This window comes from Camelus bactrianus, chromosome 14 (assembly GCF_048773025.1).
Source record: "Camelus bactrianus isolate YW-2024 breed Bactrian camel chromosome 14, ASM4877302v1, whole genome shotgun sequence".
Classification (NCBI taxonomy): domain Eukaryota; kingdom Metazoa; phylum Chordata; class Mammalia; order Artiodactyla; family Camelidae; genus Camelus; species Camelus bactrianus.
The window spans coordinates 58720291-58737446 of record NC_133552.1 but is presented as its reverse complement, the minus strand read 5'-3'; the positions used below and the strand labels follow the sequence as shown (position 1 = coordinate 58737446).

Genomic DNA, 17156 nt, shown 5'->3' with positions numbered 1-17156 from the left:
TTGAGCCGTTTATGCCAGTCCATTTATTTCTTCTCTTAGCATATTAATGATAGTCTTTTAACATTGTTTAATGGTTTCCCTAGAGTCGCAATACACATTCACAACAGCCTGCCAGCAGCATCGCATTTTAAGTCACTCAAAGGCAGCTGAGGCTGCAAAGTCAGGTTTGAATTTAGAATCCTTGGACTCTGCCAAGCTCCCAGGCAGCGACTCTTCTCCTACCCTGGCACCATCCTGACTAGATAGAGGCCTTGTGTGTCTGTGGGCTCCCAACCCATATATCTGCACTATTTAGCACTTCTGTATAGCCTGCTGCCTGTGGCCACCCCGTGTGCCTAGCCATAAGCAATACAGTCCATCTTTGAGAAGACAGACTAAGGGAAGTAGCCCATCCAGGCTCTGGAAGTTGGCATGGACTGTATGTGCAGGGAGTTCTGGATTCTATTTAGTATGGTCTAGAACAGGAGAGCACAGGCTATGGGAGGACCTGGTTCATTAGTGTCTTGGATTTTTCTAAAGGGTCAGGCCAGGGTGGAAGCCCTCTTGACTTAAAAGGAGGTATGGAGCCAAATACTTATCTGACTCATCTTTACACAATCTTTGTTTGCTACTCAATTTTTCAGAAGTAAATAATAAAATGCCTATATAATATATATAATATGTAAATAATATAATGTATAAACTATAAGGAAAAAGGAATGATTTAATCCAAAATTTAGGACAACTCTTAAATAGGAGGATGGAGAGGGATGTGATTAGAGAGGTGCACAGAGAGGAGTTTCCAAAATGCTAGAAATGTTTTATTTCTTAACTTGGGTGGTGAGTATACAAGTGTTCATTCTATTATTCTTTAAATTGTATATGTATATATTTTGCACCCTCTTCTACATACTACATATGATATTATAATTATAATTAAGATATTAGCCAGGTGATCAAGAACGAAGGGTAGAAATGACATGTATTGTCTGATTCAGTACCTTTTAATTATTTTGCTTCAAAGTCCCACTCAGGAAATCTAATCTTTGTTGATTCCTATAAGGCCTGGTAATAGTTAATAATAAACACATACACCATGCTAACCACCACCTCTAACTGCTTGCCTTAATGTAATTTTCACTTTCTCACACTTGGTGTTTTTGAACAGGAGAAACTAAACAAAAAGTTGAAATAAATTCAACTACATTTTTATTTACTAACTATACAAAATGTTCAATATTCACTAATATTTCTATTTTTCTTTTTTAGGATCATTTCTGTCTTGCAAAAACACATATTTATTTGAGCATTTACTATGTGCTCAATGTACTAGAACACATGAGGTTCTCATAGCCTGATGGAGGAGAGAGATACCTAAATCATTTTTAAATTTTAATCATTTAATTATCACACCCTGTCCCCCACTCAGCTGTGAAAACTGGTATGAGGTTTGAAAGGATCAAAAATGTGTAATTGCTGCTATGCCGTGCCAAAGTCAACGGGTTCATCTTATTTCTTCCAATTCTGCATATGTGGAGTAATACACTGACAGTGGAGGATGGGGACTACCATAACTTAAATGGTGTATTATCAAGCAATGTTAATTTAAAAAAAAAAAAAAGAACAGAAATACAAAACAGAAACAGACTCATAGACATAGAATACAAACTTGTGGCTGCCAAGGGGGAGAGGGGTGGGAAGGGACAGACTGGGAGTTCGAAATTTGTAGATACTGACAGGCGTACGTAGAATACATAAACAAGATTACACTGTATAGCACAGGGAAATATATATAAGATCTTGTGGTAGCTCACAGCAAAAAACAAAGCGACAATGAATATATGTATGTTCATATATAACTGAAAAATAGTGCTCTACACTGGAAATTGACACAACATTGTAAAATGACTGTAACTCAATAAAAAATGTAAAAAAAGTAATGTTAATTAAGCCATCATCCTGCGCGCGCGCGCACACACACACACACACACACACACACACACCCCATAGAGGTCTATAGAGTATAGATCTTGCAAAGCAATGGACTTACCTACCTTACATTGCCTCAAATTTCTACCTAGAAATTGTTACTATGTAACTTCAGAGGATTTTTATGGGACCTTAGATTCTTTTTCAAATTTAAGCATTAAATTAGAATTAGATAAATTTTTAAAACGCCACCAAAAGCAAGGAATTCAAGATAAAGACTTAATGAGCTATTACTACATTTGAAGACTTGTGCTAAATAAAGTTAACTCAGTTAAGGAGAAATACAAGGAAAGGCGTTTTACAGTAACATATTATCATCCAACAAAAATTCTGTAGTTTTTCCTTTGTAATTGAAGAACAATTTTGCTACAGTAGACACCAAGATTTTGCAAACGATGCACTTAAATTCCTCAATCTGGGTCAACCTCGTGGTTGTAGAAATGGCATGTGCATACTTCCTGGATTACTCATTTAAAAATATGGAATTTTGCCCCATTGTTAGACCACGTGTTCCAATTCTAGGTTAAAAAATATTCACCTTACTCCTGACCCAGACTCCTCTCCCTCACCACCAAACATTTTACCATCAGAGATTCGTGCCTTTCGTCCTAAAATGGGCGTAACCAAAAGACACAGGAAACCTAGGTGTGTTTATATCTTTGTGTGCTTCAACACATCATCTTTAATTCTGTTTTCCATGTCACTCAAGTGCAGGGCTACATTAGATAGCCTCTTCAAGGTCTCTTGCATCTGTAGACTTCTGCAATTAAAACGCATCTCTTCTTAGGATTCACATAAAGTCCCTGCCCTTATGGGGCAGCAAGCTGAGGGTTAGGCCAATCGTAGGGTTGGAGAGAATCTGTCTTCCCATTGAAAAGCCTTCCAGGGGCGAGCATCCCACGCCAGCAACAAAGCGCGCCCCGGCACCACGTGTCTGCACCAACAGCGGGATTGGCTGAATGCGTTTTAGCGCTGCAGTCTAGACGCGTACGGTCCCGCCCAGCTGCCAGAGGAGCTGGGACGCCGAGAGAAGAGGCAGGAGGCGGATCGCGGAGGGGAGGGGGGGCGGGAGGGGGGTGGGGGAATCCCGAGGCGCCCGCGGCCTGGAATCTGGGACCGCCCGGAGCGGCGCCAGGCGGCTCTCCTCGTCACAACTTGCCCAAAACGGACAGGCCTCATCCTGTGCCCTGGAAGAAGGAGCTGGCCCGCCGCTTCCCGCTCGACTGTTCCTCGGCCTCCACGGGCCCTCCTGCGCCAGCAGCGCCCCTGGGATCTGCGTCCCCAGCCTCGCCCCCGTCCGCCTGCAGCGCCCGGCGCCCGCCCAGGAGCGCGCAGCTGGGGTGAGACGAGGCCTGGGATGCGCCAGGCGCCCCGGGGGAGCGCGAGGCATCTCGGTTCCCCCGAAGCCGAGCTCTTTCTTCTTCCCTCGCTGCGAGCCGAGGCGCTGCAGACCCCGCTGGCTTGGTTGCCGCAGCCCCCACTGGAGCCTTGCCTTCTAAGGGGCGGCGCAGAGGCCCTACTGGAGCCCGCGTTTCCCGGCCTTTGTCTTTGCGGTTTGGCGGGTTGGCCCTGCTGTGCGCTCGGGGCCGGAGGCGCTGCGCCGGGCTGGCTGCACTTCGGGGGGATGGCGGGGGGTAGGGGTGTGTGGAGAGAACGGGGAAGTGTGACCCCTTCTTTCCTGTTCCGGCCATCTTGCGACTGAGAGTCAGCCGACGGGCTAGGGTGGCCAGCAGCGCAGCGCTGGCGACCGGAGTGGTGGCTGCGAAAGGAGATGGGCGTCCTGGGCCCCGCACGCCTCCTCCCCCGAATGCAGTGGGGGCGCGCGGATAGCCGCCCCGCTTCAGGTCCAAAGGATTGGACCCATAGCCTGGGTGAACTCCGCTAACAGGCCAGAGGCACAGAAAATATAAGGAACAAGGGCTGGGAGCCGACATTTACTTAACTAAGCGCCTAATTCATTCGATGATTCTTTATCCACGTGTTCTTCAGATTAATTCCTAACGCCTCTCTCTGCCTGACCCATGCTAGATGCCGGGGATATAACCGTGAGCAAGAGAAACCACGGCTCTTGTTCCCGCTGATCCTGCAGCCCAGTGGATGGAGTCCACAGTACATAGACCTGCCAGGTCGGTATCCTGATGCCCTTTAAACAAACAGGGAAACTGAGGCCTAAAGCTGACGTGAGTTGTTCTAGGTCAGGCAAAAAGTAAATGGACGAATCAGACTTTGAATCTCGAAGCTGTAAGTCTTTCATGCCGGCTTCAGTGAATTGTAATAGCTCTTTTCCAAAATCCCATTCCAAATTATTTGTATGTGTGGTTTCGTGAAGTCTTACGAAGCATATGTTTAATTTTCGGATGCTTTCATATAGGCTTATTTCTAGTTCTCTAAAGGCTAGAAATAATTGATATTACAACTTTGCTTCCAGTTACTCTGAATTGTATTTTCCTTTCTTCTGATCTTTGGCTGTTAGGAAAGACAAAATTTTTCCTGATGATTGGTCCAAGCAAGGACTCCCCGGTGGACTGAGGAATGTCTGGCTTTTCCTCTGTTCATCCATCTCTGTGGTAGCTACAAGCAGCCCCCAGAAGACCTCAAGAATGAGAGGCCTGAGGTCTACAAGTTGCTGCTAGAAATATTTTAGCCTGTCCAGAAAACAGAATGCAGCTGCCACACAAGTTTATAAGGTAAATACGGGGCCACTGTAAAACCTGATGGTAAAGCTGATGTAGGGGGAACTTGATTGTTTTTATCTTCTCATTTTGAGAATGTATCCTTTTGGAAAGACACGTAAAGTTTTTTATATTTGGGGAAGTTCTTTGGTTTGTACTTCTATCAGAATATTATATTTAGGCGGCCAACCCATAGAAAACAAAAGACTCCATTTAAAAAAGTATCTTGGATGTAAGAAATTTAGGAAACCTGCCAGCAAATACAATTAACTACACTATAAATTTAATTTTTAAAACAACTTAATATATTGAGGTATAATATACAACATGACCATTAATTTTCAGTGTACCATTCAGTGAATTTTCACAAATGTATATGCCCGGGGAATCAACAGCACAATCAAAATGGAGAACATTTTTTTAAAATTATACCCCGGAAGTGTCTTCCTGCCCTTTTGCAGCCAGTTCCCCCTTCATCCCATTTAATTTTGCATAGATTTGTTGCTTAACGTATTCTGAGTTGTGTGTGAAAGATGAGAAAGAATAGATATTTCTAATCTCAAAACCTAAGGCGAGGATCAGAGGTGAGCAGCTAGGATGTGGCTCCCCACGCCTTAGGGACATGGAGTATCCGGCCCAAAGGCCGGGGTGGGGGTGCTGGTGGTGCCCCGGGAAGCCGGCTCTCAGGACAGGTGGACGGTGTGTCCACTCGGGCTCTCCCACGAGGTCTTTTCTGGTCCCGCAGGGCCCTGGGCGCACGCTGACTGGGCGCTGGCGGGCGCGCCCTTTGCTCCGGGTTCCTGCCCCGGGCGCTGCCATAGCAACGGCCTGGACGCCCAGACTTTAGGCCGCCGCCTCCCGGGACCCGGTCTTCTCCCGCTTCCAGAGGAGTGGGGCGGCGGCGGCCCGGGAGGCGGCCCGGGCCGGGTAGACGGGACCGTCCCCTCCTCCGATGCCAGCAGAGGCGGCGGATTTGCTTCCAAGCATGGTAAGAGGCCGGAGGCCGGGGATTCTGGGCTGGGAGTGGCAGGGGCTCCACGGGATTCTTAGCTCCCCCTTTCACTCTGGTTGGTCTCCATCCAACAGCCCTTTCAGAAGCACGTGTACTACCCGCTCGCCAGCGGCCTGGAGGGTCCCTATGCCTCTGCAGCCGCCCCCGCAGGCGGGGCCGCCATGGCCTGTGCCCCGCCCAGCGCGGCTTCGGGCCCCCTGCCTTTCTTCCAGTTCCGACCGCGTCTGGAGAGCGTGGACTGGCGGCGGCTGAGCGCCATCGACGTGGATAAGGTGGCGGGCGCCGTGGACGTGCTCACGCTGCAGGAGAACATCGTGAACATCACCTTCTGCAAGCTGGAGGACGAGAAGTGCCCGCACTGCCAGTCGGGGGTGGACCCGGTGCTGCTGAAGCTCATCCGCCTGGCGCAGCTCACCATCGAGTACCTGCTGCATTCGCAGGAGTTCCTCACCTCGCAGCTGCACAATCTGGAGGAGCGGCTGCTCCTGAGCCTGGCCGACTGCGAGCAGAGTAAGCAGCTCCTCTCCAAGCAGGCGGGACAGATCAAGTTACTCAAGGAAGAGTGTAAACGCAGGAAAAAGATGATCTCGACCCAGCAGCTGATGATGGAGGCCAAAGCCAGCTATTACCAGGTGGGAAACTGCCTTGTGATTATCCAATAAAATCCTCAGTTCCTACTGTCTGGGATATTGAGAGTCCTTTCCCTATATCACGGTTTTGTTTTTTGTTTTTGTTTCTGTTTAAGATTTATACTGTAAATCAGAAAAAACAGCGTATTTAAGCAAAACAGTAATTTTAACCAACAGGTGACACGGTTCATTACCTTCTGTAGACTACCATAGGATTAATAATTAAACAGTAACACTGTCCGCAGTGCTTTACTGAAGTCGTCTAAATGCTGGTTGTTTAAAAGCTGTTTCCTTCTAATCAATGTAATGAAAAATAAATCAGGTAAAATTTGCTGCTGGGGTCGGCCCCCAAATGGTCTGGAATGCTTAAATTTGTGATTTTTTTCCTCATTTTTAAATTTCAAAATATTTTCAGATTTACAGAAAAATTGTAGGAGTACAGAGACCATATATGTACCCTCAACCAGACTCACCGGTTATTAACATTTGCCACTTTTGCTTTATTTCCTCTGTCTTTATATACATAACTATTATTTTTGAACCATTTGACAGAGTTGGAGACTCCTAAATATTTCAATGTGTATACTTCCTAAGAACAAGAGTACTTGCTAATATAACAATGGTATTTTATTGATTTATTTTAGATTTTTTTAAACTTTTTTTTATTGAGTTATAGTCATTTTACGTTATGTCAAAAACAATGGTATTTTAAAATAAAAAGTTTTGCCTTTTTGTTCTTAATCTCCAACTATTATGTGGTAGACGTTGAACCTAAGATAAATATTATAATTTTTTAGTGTAACAGAAATCAGCATATATATCTTTATCAATGAGGTGAAGGTAGCACAGAAAGTTTGATAAAGATATTGAAGTAAACAATAGACTAACAAGATTGATTTCATGCCCTTACCCTCCAGTCGTTTTGGCTAAACATGGCTTAAAAGGCCTCAGTGGACTTAGGCGATAGTGGAGCCAAAGTGGGAGTGAATGTGAAGTGAGTTACAGGGTGCAGAAAACAGTGGGGTTAATAGTGCTTAGGACTGACCCAGCAGGAGCTTTGAGACAAGTGTACTTAAAAGACGTGAACAGCTAGAAAGTCTTAAAGTTTCACCTTGGGTAGACAACCTTTGCGGGTGATCATCAAATGATACTTTATGTCGATAACTGCCTATTTGTTTCATAAATGCTATTTAAAAACTAAATATAAATAGTACTGAGATGGCTCTTTATAAATGTATTCATTGTAAAATGGATAGAATGGGTTCTGTTTATACATTAAAAAAAGTTTATCTGGCTTTGGTATTAATTAGTGAAATGTTAAAACCTGTAACATAAAAATTTTATGTTTATAAACTTTTTTTCATTCTTTTGGTTATCATAGAAATAGCTGTTAGTTAATAAAGATTTTCAAGTGTGAATGATATATAAGAATAAAAAGGTGATGGCTCACTTTTATTAAATGAGTGACACCTGCCAACTCCTGGCCACTCAGCAGACTCTGAATGTGAATGACAGTGATTGCTGTATGATGTGGCCAGATGTGACGGAGAAGAGGTAGGAATGATCAGACCACCTTTTCCTACTTAGTGTAGTACAGGTATACTTTGCCTTTTATTAAGGGGCTTGCCATTGTCTCTTTATGGAGTTCTTCAACAATGTGAATCCTTTAGGGTGACAACTCCAGAGTTAGATTACCTGGGTTTGAATCCCAGCTATTCCGTTGTACAAGTCATTTAACTTCTAAACCTCGGTTTCCTCCTCTGGAAAATGAGAATGTTAGTAGTAGCTTCCTTTGAGGGTTGCTCTGAGAATCCTGTGAGTTAATGCGTGTGTAGCATGGGGAAGGCTCAGTAAACAGCTTCAGACACGTGGATATTGATTTCTGCAGTGACTTCCGCGTAGTGATCTGTGGCTACCTGTGATCTCTCTGCATCCTCAGACCTTTTCTAGGAACTCACTGAATAGTAGAGGTATAGAAAAGGCCAGAGGTCACAGTGCTGATGCTGTAAGAATCAGTGTTTCAGGGAGGGGAAATCAAAGATAGCTGCTAAGCATAGCTGGCATGTAAGCTAGCTGAGGCTCCACAATGTCATAATCTTTGTACTTCCAGGTTCATAAGCTAGGAGTATTTGGCCTATAATAAAATTTATGGGAAGTCAATTGATTTTAAAGTTATTTGACTTTAGCCTGCAGTCATGAATTGTTATTTAAATAGAGACCTCCAAAGCTGGGGAAGTCTCATGGCCATGTGTAAAGGCCAGTGTGTACCAATGATCTGGCTATCAAATTATTTTTAAAAATTAAAAAATTTAAAAATGTCAGTGTATTGTAACAGGACTTTGACTCTTTCTAAGAAGGTCTTTTGTCTTCATGGCTGGAAGTCTCAGATTCTTCTCTATACTCCAGCAACACAGACAGATTTTGAAATCCCATTGCTATACCTGGTTATTAGTTCCAGAAATTTTTTTGTCAATTCTTTTGGAATTTTTACATAGACTATCATGTCATTTGCAAATAAAGGCAATTCTGTGTCTACTTTCCCAGTCTGTATATCTTTTAATTTTTTTTCTATCCTTATTGCATTAGCAAGGACTTCCAGCACAATGTTGAAAAGCAATGGTGAGAGGGGACATCCTTGCCTTGTACCTGATCTTAGTGGGGAAACTGAGTTTCTCACCATTAAGTGTGATGTTAGCTGTAGTTTTTTGCAGATCCTCTTTACCAAGTTGAGAAAATTCCTCACTCCACTGGTGTCTTTAACTCTCAGACTTATCCACTCTGAGCCTCCAGAATTTGTCAATTACAGTTCAGGTCTTACCCTGCACTGGTTCCTACAGGGGTTTTTGCTGGTGAGTCTCTGCTCTCATTAAGACATGACTCCCTGTACTCTGTCCAGGCTTGTGGCCACTGGTTTACCCTGTGTCCTCCCCTCTCTTACAGATCCAAGGAGGGTTGTTGATTTCAGTCTTTTCAGCTTTTTACTTATTGTTAGGATGGAGTGGTGATTTTCAAGCTCCTTATGTGTAGATCCAGAACCCAGAAGTCTCTCAGCTTTGTTTTGGTATTTTTTGTCATGGAAGTTTTTTATTTCGATGTAGTCAAAATGTCGGTCTTTTCTTTTTGGAGTAGGAACACCTTCTTACTTTGAGCTCATGGCTCTTCTGTATTATTCCAGTAGTTAAAAATACATGTTTTCTATTTTAAGAGATAAAAAGTTACACTTTCTGGGTTTCCTCATCCTTTCCTTTCTCCAGTGCTGTGCATGGCTCTTGAGCCATACTCACATCTGAGTCAGTGTGGGCAGCCCCTGAAGTGTTGAGAGGAAACCAAAGCAGTCATCATGGGCAGAGAAGGTGTAAAAGATGCTTTAAAGATCCTCTGAAATGTAATGCTGAGAAATATGCCATAATGTTAGTTTTCTGGGAAACTAGAACCTGAAGTTTTGATGTAATTATACTGATTAAGAGTAAGGCAAACCATGAAAAGAAGAACATGTAAATACAGATGAAATGGCAAAATCCAGTCTGAGAGAAACTCTGCAGGACAAATGTTCAGTTTTTCAGCAAAAGAATTATAAAGAAAAGAGGGCTGGAGGGGCAGCTGTAGACTAAAGAGAGTTAAGAGACACAACAATGACCTTATTTGGATTCTGATTCAAAACAAACTGCAAAAAAATGTTTTCTAAGACAATGTATGGAGTATTAGAAAAAAGTAAATGGTTGTATATTTGTTGATAATTAAGGAATTTCCTCATTTTAAAAGGTGGAATAATAATACTATGATTATATTAAAAGAAAGTCCCTTTGGAGCTAGGTTCTGAAATATTGACAAATGAAATATATAATATCCAAGATATACTTCAGAGTAATCCAGAGGGGAGGATATAGATGAAACAAGTTGAATTCTTTGCTTAAAAGCTGAATGTGTTAAAGTGGAGAATAGAGATGTTGATAGGACTGATTTTTCTTTCTTTCAGTAAATTCATTTTAGGAGGCCAACTATTTCTAAGCATGTGCTCAGTGATTTATTAATGCTGGGCTGTGGGGATAAAGCTATGAATAAGAGAGACAAGTCTGTGCTCTCAGGAAGCTGACATTTTCGAACCTAGAGGGACTGGGCAGGAGACAAGAAGCAAGTAGAGTAAATAAGCCTGAAAATATTAACTGGTAAGATGTACAATGATGAAAATGAGACAGTGTGATGGGACAGTGACTGGCGGGAGGATCATCTAGGAAGATTTGTTGAGGACGTGCTGCTCCGCCCCAGCGTAGAAGATGCTCCATAAATGACGTCTTGAACATCAGGAAGGAGCCAGTCATGCGAGGGTCTGGGGAGGATTCGGGCAGGGGACCAGCTAATGTAAAGAGTCTAAAGCTGGCCTGCTTGAGGCACAGGAAGAAAGCCAGCATGGCTGGAGTGTCATGAGCAAGTTGGTGGTGACAGGCTGGGAACCAGCAGTCTAGGGGGGCAGCAATCAGGGGTTCCCGAAACCACCATGATGGGCTACTTGATCCATCAAGAGATGGTTTTCACTGCCCTGTGTTCAGTTTGGGAAGAACACCCTGGCTTTATATGTCTTTTTAGTCATGCTTTCAGTAGTACTTGCTGGAATGGTATCTCTGGGGGGAAATTTCCCAAGAGGGTAGTGCTTCAGTTACCCAAATTTTAATTCAAATTAGGTGGAAGGGCACTTGTTACAGACACTTGGATGTGTTGCTCTCTCCCTTTCAGTGCCATTTATGTGACAAGGCCTTTACGAATCAAGCTTTTCTACAAAGTCATATTCAGCGCCGCCACCCTGAGGAGTCTCACCTTGGTAAGTCTTGAGCTCCACTTCCAAGAGCTATTTACTGTCTGGTATCTTTTTTTTTCAGTGAGACATGGTCCAGTGCCTCTCTCAATCCTTTTAAAAGAAAGCATCCTAGTCTTTGTTCATTCACTAAGTAAATATTGAGCCCCTACTATGTGCCATGCACTGCATCAGGGGTTGGGGAGAGAGCTGGGAACAAAACAGACCACGTCCAGCTCTCTTATATACTAGTGGGAAGGGTGAAGGATTCACATTGACACAAATGAATGAATGATTCTTTTCAAATGGTAGCAGATGCAGTGAAGAAAATAAAGCAGTAGAAGGGGATGGAGAGTGAATCCTGGTGGTCAGCCAAGAACTCGTTAAGGAGATGTTTGATCACAGACCAGAATGATGAGGAGGTCCCAGCCTGGGGAAAATCTGGGAAATGAATATCCCAGGCAAGGGGAGCTCGCACTGTGAGGGGTGTGAGGAGGAGGGAGAACAGACAGGATGCTGCAGAGCAGAGAGAGCAAGGCAGTGGTGGGTTAGGAAAGGCATGGTCATGTGGGGCCTTAAATGACCTGGGTAGAAATGTGGGGTTTTTTTAATAAGCATAATGGGAAGCCACTGGAGGATTTTAAGGAGGGAGGGCATGAGCTAATTTGTACCCAAAATGACCCCTCCAGCTGCGGGCAGAGAACAGACTGTAGGAGCAGTGGTGGAAGCAGGTGGGGGAGTGAGGAGGCTGCATGAGTAGCCCAGGTGAGAGCAGGTGGCAGCTTGACCAGGGTGGTAGCCGGGGAGGTGGGAGAAGTAGAGATGGAGAGGATTTATTCTGGACACAGAGCCCACAGAGATGTGACTCAACATGAGAGCAAGAGATGAAGCAAAGACGATCCTGGGCTTTTGTCCTGTAGAGTTGGGTGAATGATGGTGGTGTTTACTGAGATGGGGAGCAGAAGGGGAGAAGACTGAGGGAGGAGGGAGATTGAAGAGTTTGTGTTGGCTGTGGGTGCACTGAAGCCACACATACAGTCGCTATGGAGGTAGAGATGCTGGAGGTCTGGAAGTAAAAGCTGGGAGTGATTGGCAGAGCTAGGCCGGATGAGATCACCTGCAAAGGGAAGGGAGGGTGGCTCAGGGCCAGCCCCACACTAGGAGCTCAGGAGGAGCAGCTAAGGAGAGGGAGAAATCGCAGTGATGGGAGGTAGGAGGGAAGCTGGCAAGTGTGTTGTCATGGAAACCAAAGGGCATAAGTGTTTCAGGAAGAAGGCAGTGGTCAGTTATATCAAATGATCTTGAGGCACAGAGTAAGATGAAGACCTAGAATTGACCATTGTTGTCATGATGGCTGTTGGTGACCTTGACATAGCAGCTTCAGGAGATTGGTGGGGACGAAAGCTAGACTGGAGTGACCTGAACTGAGAATCGGGTGAGGAGGTGGTCATGTGATTACAGACATTTATTTCAGTAACGTTTGCTGGGAGGGAAAGCAGAGATAGGGGGCATTACCTGGAGGGAAATGTGGGACCAAGGGAAAACTTTTGTCTCGTTTGATGTGGCAGATACTAAGATGAGCTTGGGTACGGATGTGAATTAACCAGTGTATAGAGGAGAGAACTTAAGAAGCAGGAGAGGGGAGGGGCTCTATGGCTTACCAAGGAACCAGGTTTCCTACTATTTAAATGTTTTCAAAAAGCAACGATCTGTTTCTCCATGAGCAGATCAAAGCATTCTGCAGATTGCCACAGTGATCCACAGAAATTCTCATCATGATTTTAAATATTTTCAGTATCTACGTGTGTGTATTTCTAGCCTGTTACTCAGTACCTGCTTTCCTCTCCCTTTTGGACCAGTCTGTTTCCATTCCTTCCTATTCAGATAAATAGATTTATTTAGGAAACAGCTATGCTTTATATAAACAGTATGAACAGCATAAAATTCCATTTATAAACCATGGACCTCTGGTTTAGTAGTATATTGGAGAAATTGGGAAGATTAAATATTTTAATTAATCTATCATTCTTCAGTGTGAAACTGACCTTCTTTCTCTTTTGTTTCAGTATCTTATTCTATCTCATACTCGTTTCAGAGAGTATTTCAGACTCTGAAATGAGTATTATTTCTTCAGGTCATCTTTGAGGTTCTGACTTTCTACTTTGGTTTCCATACCTTTCATGTCTACACTCACAGACACATGTATATCCATTCAGTCATGTGTACATCTGCATGTAAGTACATGTACATAAGTATTCTTCCCTTCACTTGTTGCTTCCTTTTACAACTTTTCAGTAGCTCGTTTTTGCCCCAGGGACAGGTTATGGTCCAAGTTTGTATTTTGAATGCTAGCCTCTGCTTGTCTTAGCACTGATGGGGTTCTCAGGAGAGTTCAGTGGGAGCCAGAAGGATAATGACCATAGAGATTTCAATATCGTGGTACCTGCAGTGGAAGCTGTTGCCTCCCTTCTCTGATTGAGACAGGCATCTCAAAGAAGAGCCTAGGATGATTCTCGTCACCATTTTGCTCTGTGAATGGGCTCTCACCTTGTCTCTGTAGGAGAATCCAGTCTCAGCACAGTGGCTGAAAAAATCTGCTAAAAATAATTCAGCACCCAATAATATGACGGGCTGAAAGTTAACAGTAAGGGGTAAAAGTTGACTCATGGGGCATGAAAAAAAGCAATAATATCCCAAGTTAGAGCAGTTCCCTTTGTCTTTGTCTGATCAATAGAACTGCACCCCTTAAGTTTTCAGGTAGGTTTCCTAAGAGATGGTATGTTAACGAGATATTTCTGTTGCAGCGGAGTATAAGAAAAGGGCGCAGACTGATAAGCTCCAGAATGAGATCGACATGTTGAAGGAGCAGCTGCAGCTCACCAAGTCTCAGCTGGAGGCTGCGCAGCACGCCCATGCAGTCCGGTTCTCTAAGGTACGGTACCAAATTCCGAACCGATGGTCTGTTGGGAAGGATTGGCTTTCATTCCTTTTAAATGTTCGGTAGAACTCACCAGCAAAGCCATGCAATCTTGAGCTTTTCTTTGTTGGGAGTTTTTTGATTACTGATTCAACCCCCTTACTCATTCTTGGTCTGTTCAGATTTTCTTTTTCTTCATGATTCAGTCTTGGTAGGTTGTATGTCTCTAGGAATTTATCCATTTCTTCTAGATTGTCCAGTTTGTTGGCATGTAATTGATCATAGTAGGCTATCATGATCCTTTGGAATTCTCTGGTATCAGTTGTAATGTCCCCTCTTTCATTTGTAACTTTGAGTCCTCTTTCTTTTCTTGGTTAGTCTAGCTAAAGGTTTGTCAATTTTATCTTTTCAAAAAACCAACTCTTAGTTATTTTTTATCTTTTCTATTGTTTTCTTGTCCTGTAGTTCATTTATTTTGGCTCTAATCTTTATTATTTCCTTCCTTCTGCTAACTTAGGGCTTAGTTTATTCTCCTTTTCTTTGTAGCTCATTGAGGTATAATATTACATTGCTTATTTGAGATCTTTCTTTTTTCTTAATTTAGGCATTTATAGCTGTAAACTTTCCTCTTAGAACTGCTTTTGCTGCATCCCATAAGTTTTGGCATGTTGTGTTTCCATTTTCATTTGTCTCAAGATATTTTTGGTTCCCCTTTTGATTTTTTTCTTTGATCCATTGGTTGTTCAGGAGTGTGTTGTTTAATCTGCATATATTTGTGAATTTTCAAATTTTTCCTTCTGTTTCTGATTTCTAGTTTCGTAACATTGTGATCAGAAAAGATACTTGATATAATTTCAGCCTTCTTGAATTTGTTGAGACTTGTTTTATGACCTGACATATGATCTCTCCTAAAGAATGTTCTGTACATGCTTTAGAAGGATTTGTAATCTGCCGTTACTGGATAGGATGTTCTGTGTATGTCTGTTAAGTCCATTTGGTCTATAATGTTGTTCAAGTGTCCTGTGTTTCCTTATTGATTTTTTGTCTGGATGATCCATTGTTGAGAGTAAGGTGTTAAAATCCCCTGCTATTATTGTATTGCTGTTTATTTCTCCTATATATTTAGTTTCTCCAATATTTGATGCATGTATATTTACAATTGTTAGAACTTCTTGATGAGTTGACCCCTTTGTCATTATATAATGACCTTTTTGTCTCTTGAGAACTTTCTTTTTTAAAATGTTTTTGGTTACTTTTTTTTAAAAATTAGAGGATTTTTAAAAATTGGGGATTGAACTCAGGACCTTCTGCATGCTAAGCATGCGCTCTACCACTGAGCTATACCCACCCCTGAGAACTTTCTTTTTTAATGTAGGCTCTTACAGTTATAAATTTCTCTTTTAGCACTGATTTGTCTGCTTCCCTTTTTTGGTATGTTTGTTTTAATTTTTATTCATCCCAAAATATTTCTGTATTTCCCTAGTGAGTTTTTCTTTGACCCATTGGTTGTTTAAGAGTATATTGTTTAATTTTCATGTATTTGTGAATTTTCCAGTTTTCTTTGTGTTAATGATTTCTGGCCTTATTCTGTTGTTGGAGAAGATACTTTGCATGATTTCAATCTTTTAAAATTTAGTGAGAATCATTTTATGGCCTAACATATAGTCTGTCTTGGTGAACCTTCCATGTACATTTAACAAGAATATATATTTTGCTGTTGCTGGGTGCAGTGTTCTGTGTGTTTATTAGGTGGAGTTTGTTGAGGTCTCCAGTTAGGTTAAAAAACAAACAAACACTGAAGGTTGTGAAGAAATCAAAGGCTGATTGACTAGACCTTGAATTTAGCTTATATAAAATGCATTTGTGTTTAATGGGGCTGAGGTAGGGCTACTCCACCCAAATTGGTATGGTATCAAGGAAGGTTCTTCTCAATAGATTTTTAAAGTATGTTTACATTTTACATATGATTGTATGTCTACTCTACAAGTTCACAGATTATAGAACTTTTTGAGACTTTGGGCCTCTTTGTATTTTAAGGGATGTAAGGACAAAAGGATGTTGTGTGCTGCCTTTGGTTTGGAAAAATTATTGTGCACAGACTTGCCATTATATGAAGTGTTTTGCAAAAAAACAAACAAACAAAAAGCCTAACTGAAATATGCAAGACTAGCTGACTCATTTGAAGTGAAGCTATGTCCATTTATTTAAACTTCTGCACACTTGATTCCTATCAGAGCTTTTAAAGTCATGTATTAAAATCAATTTCAGGAGTATGAAATGCAGAAAACAAAAGAGGAAGAATTTCTGAAGTTATTCGATAGATGGAAAGAAGAAGAAAAGGAGAAACTAGTTGATGAAATGGAAAAAGTCAAGGAAATGTTTATGAAGGAGTTTAAAGAACTGACTTCCAAGAATTCAGCATTGGAATATGTAAGTATCCAACCTAGGAGTCCTCAGAGCTTTGATAGAGTTGTGGCCTTGGGAGGCGGCGTTAGAATCGCAGTGTGGACTGTGAATCCAGAAGTTCCTTTTGTGCCTTGGCCCAGATACCCCTCCTCCTTGAGAGTCTTGGGAGCTTGAGGCATACGGAAAACAGTAAGTCAGAAAGTTGTTCCCTGGAGAGCGGGAGCTTTGGCCCCAAACCCAGTGCTGAACACTTGGTACATTTGGTTGGATCAGAGAGGATGGTCCCTCTTTCTTAGCTGGTTAGGTTTAGACAGACCAAAACCATAAACCTCCCCTTGTGTTAGAACATTTCAAAGTTCCAAAGGAATTTTCCAGAAAGGCTGACATAAATCACCAATGTTGAAGGAGAAGGAAGCCAACTCAGAAGGACAGAGAACCTTTGCCAGGCCCCTTCCTCCCCCCAGGCCTGGCTGGTGAGGAGGAAGGGGGTTTGAGTGAGCTGGATGTGGCTAAATGTGATCCCTTTCCTGTGGGAGCATCCTGGGTCACACAGAGAAGCAAGGGAGGTGAGAGAAGATCCTTGAGCTCCCTCTAGGGGCCAACATGTTTCACAAAGTAAGATAGAGGGATGGTTTTGGAATATTGCAAAGATCCTTCTCTAAAACGTCCTGAACTCTCTCACAGGGATCCGCAAAGTATGACCTGTGACCCAAATCTGGCAAACCACCTGCTTTTGTATGGTACTCGAGCTATGAAAGGTTTT

The 17156-nt window shown here is 42.7% G+C and overlaps 1 protein-coding gene across 9 annotated transcripts in view; it reads left to right on the top strand.

Annotated features, from left to right (window-relative positions):
• The first annotated feature begins 3025 nt into the window (after positions 1-3025).
• Positions 3026-17156, top strand: part of DZIP1 (DAZ interacting zinc finger protein 1) — a 47963-nt gene continuing 33832 nt past the window's right edge. For 2 of the 9 annotated variants that reach the window (XM_074378423.1, XM_074378421.1), the window contains exons 1-8: positions 3026-3308; positions 3997-4094; positions 4442-4655; positions 5386-5628; positions 5727-6284; positions 11013-11097; positions 13875-14002; positions 16256-16417. In XM_074378423.1, coding sequence (XP_074234524.1) covers positions 5593-5628; positions 5727-6284; positions 11013-11097; positions 13875-14002; positions 16256-16417 — 969 coding nt within the window. In that variant the 5' untranslated portion in view covers positions 3026-3308; positions 3997-4094; positions 4442-4655; positions 5386-5592. The remainder of the gene's footprint in view (positions 3309-3996; positions 4095-4441; positions 4656-5385; positions 5629-5726; positions 6285-11012; positions 11098-13874; positions 14003-16255; positions 16418-17156) is intronic. The other 7 variants (XM_074378427.1, XM_074378424.1, XM_074378425.1 and 4 more) reach the window with 5 other exon arrangements.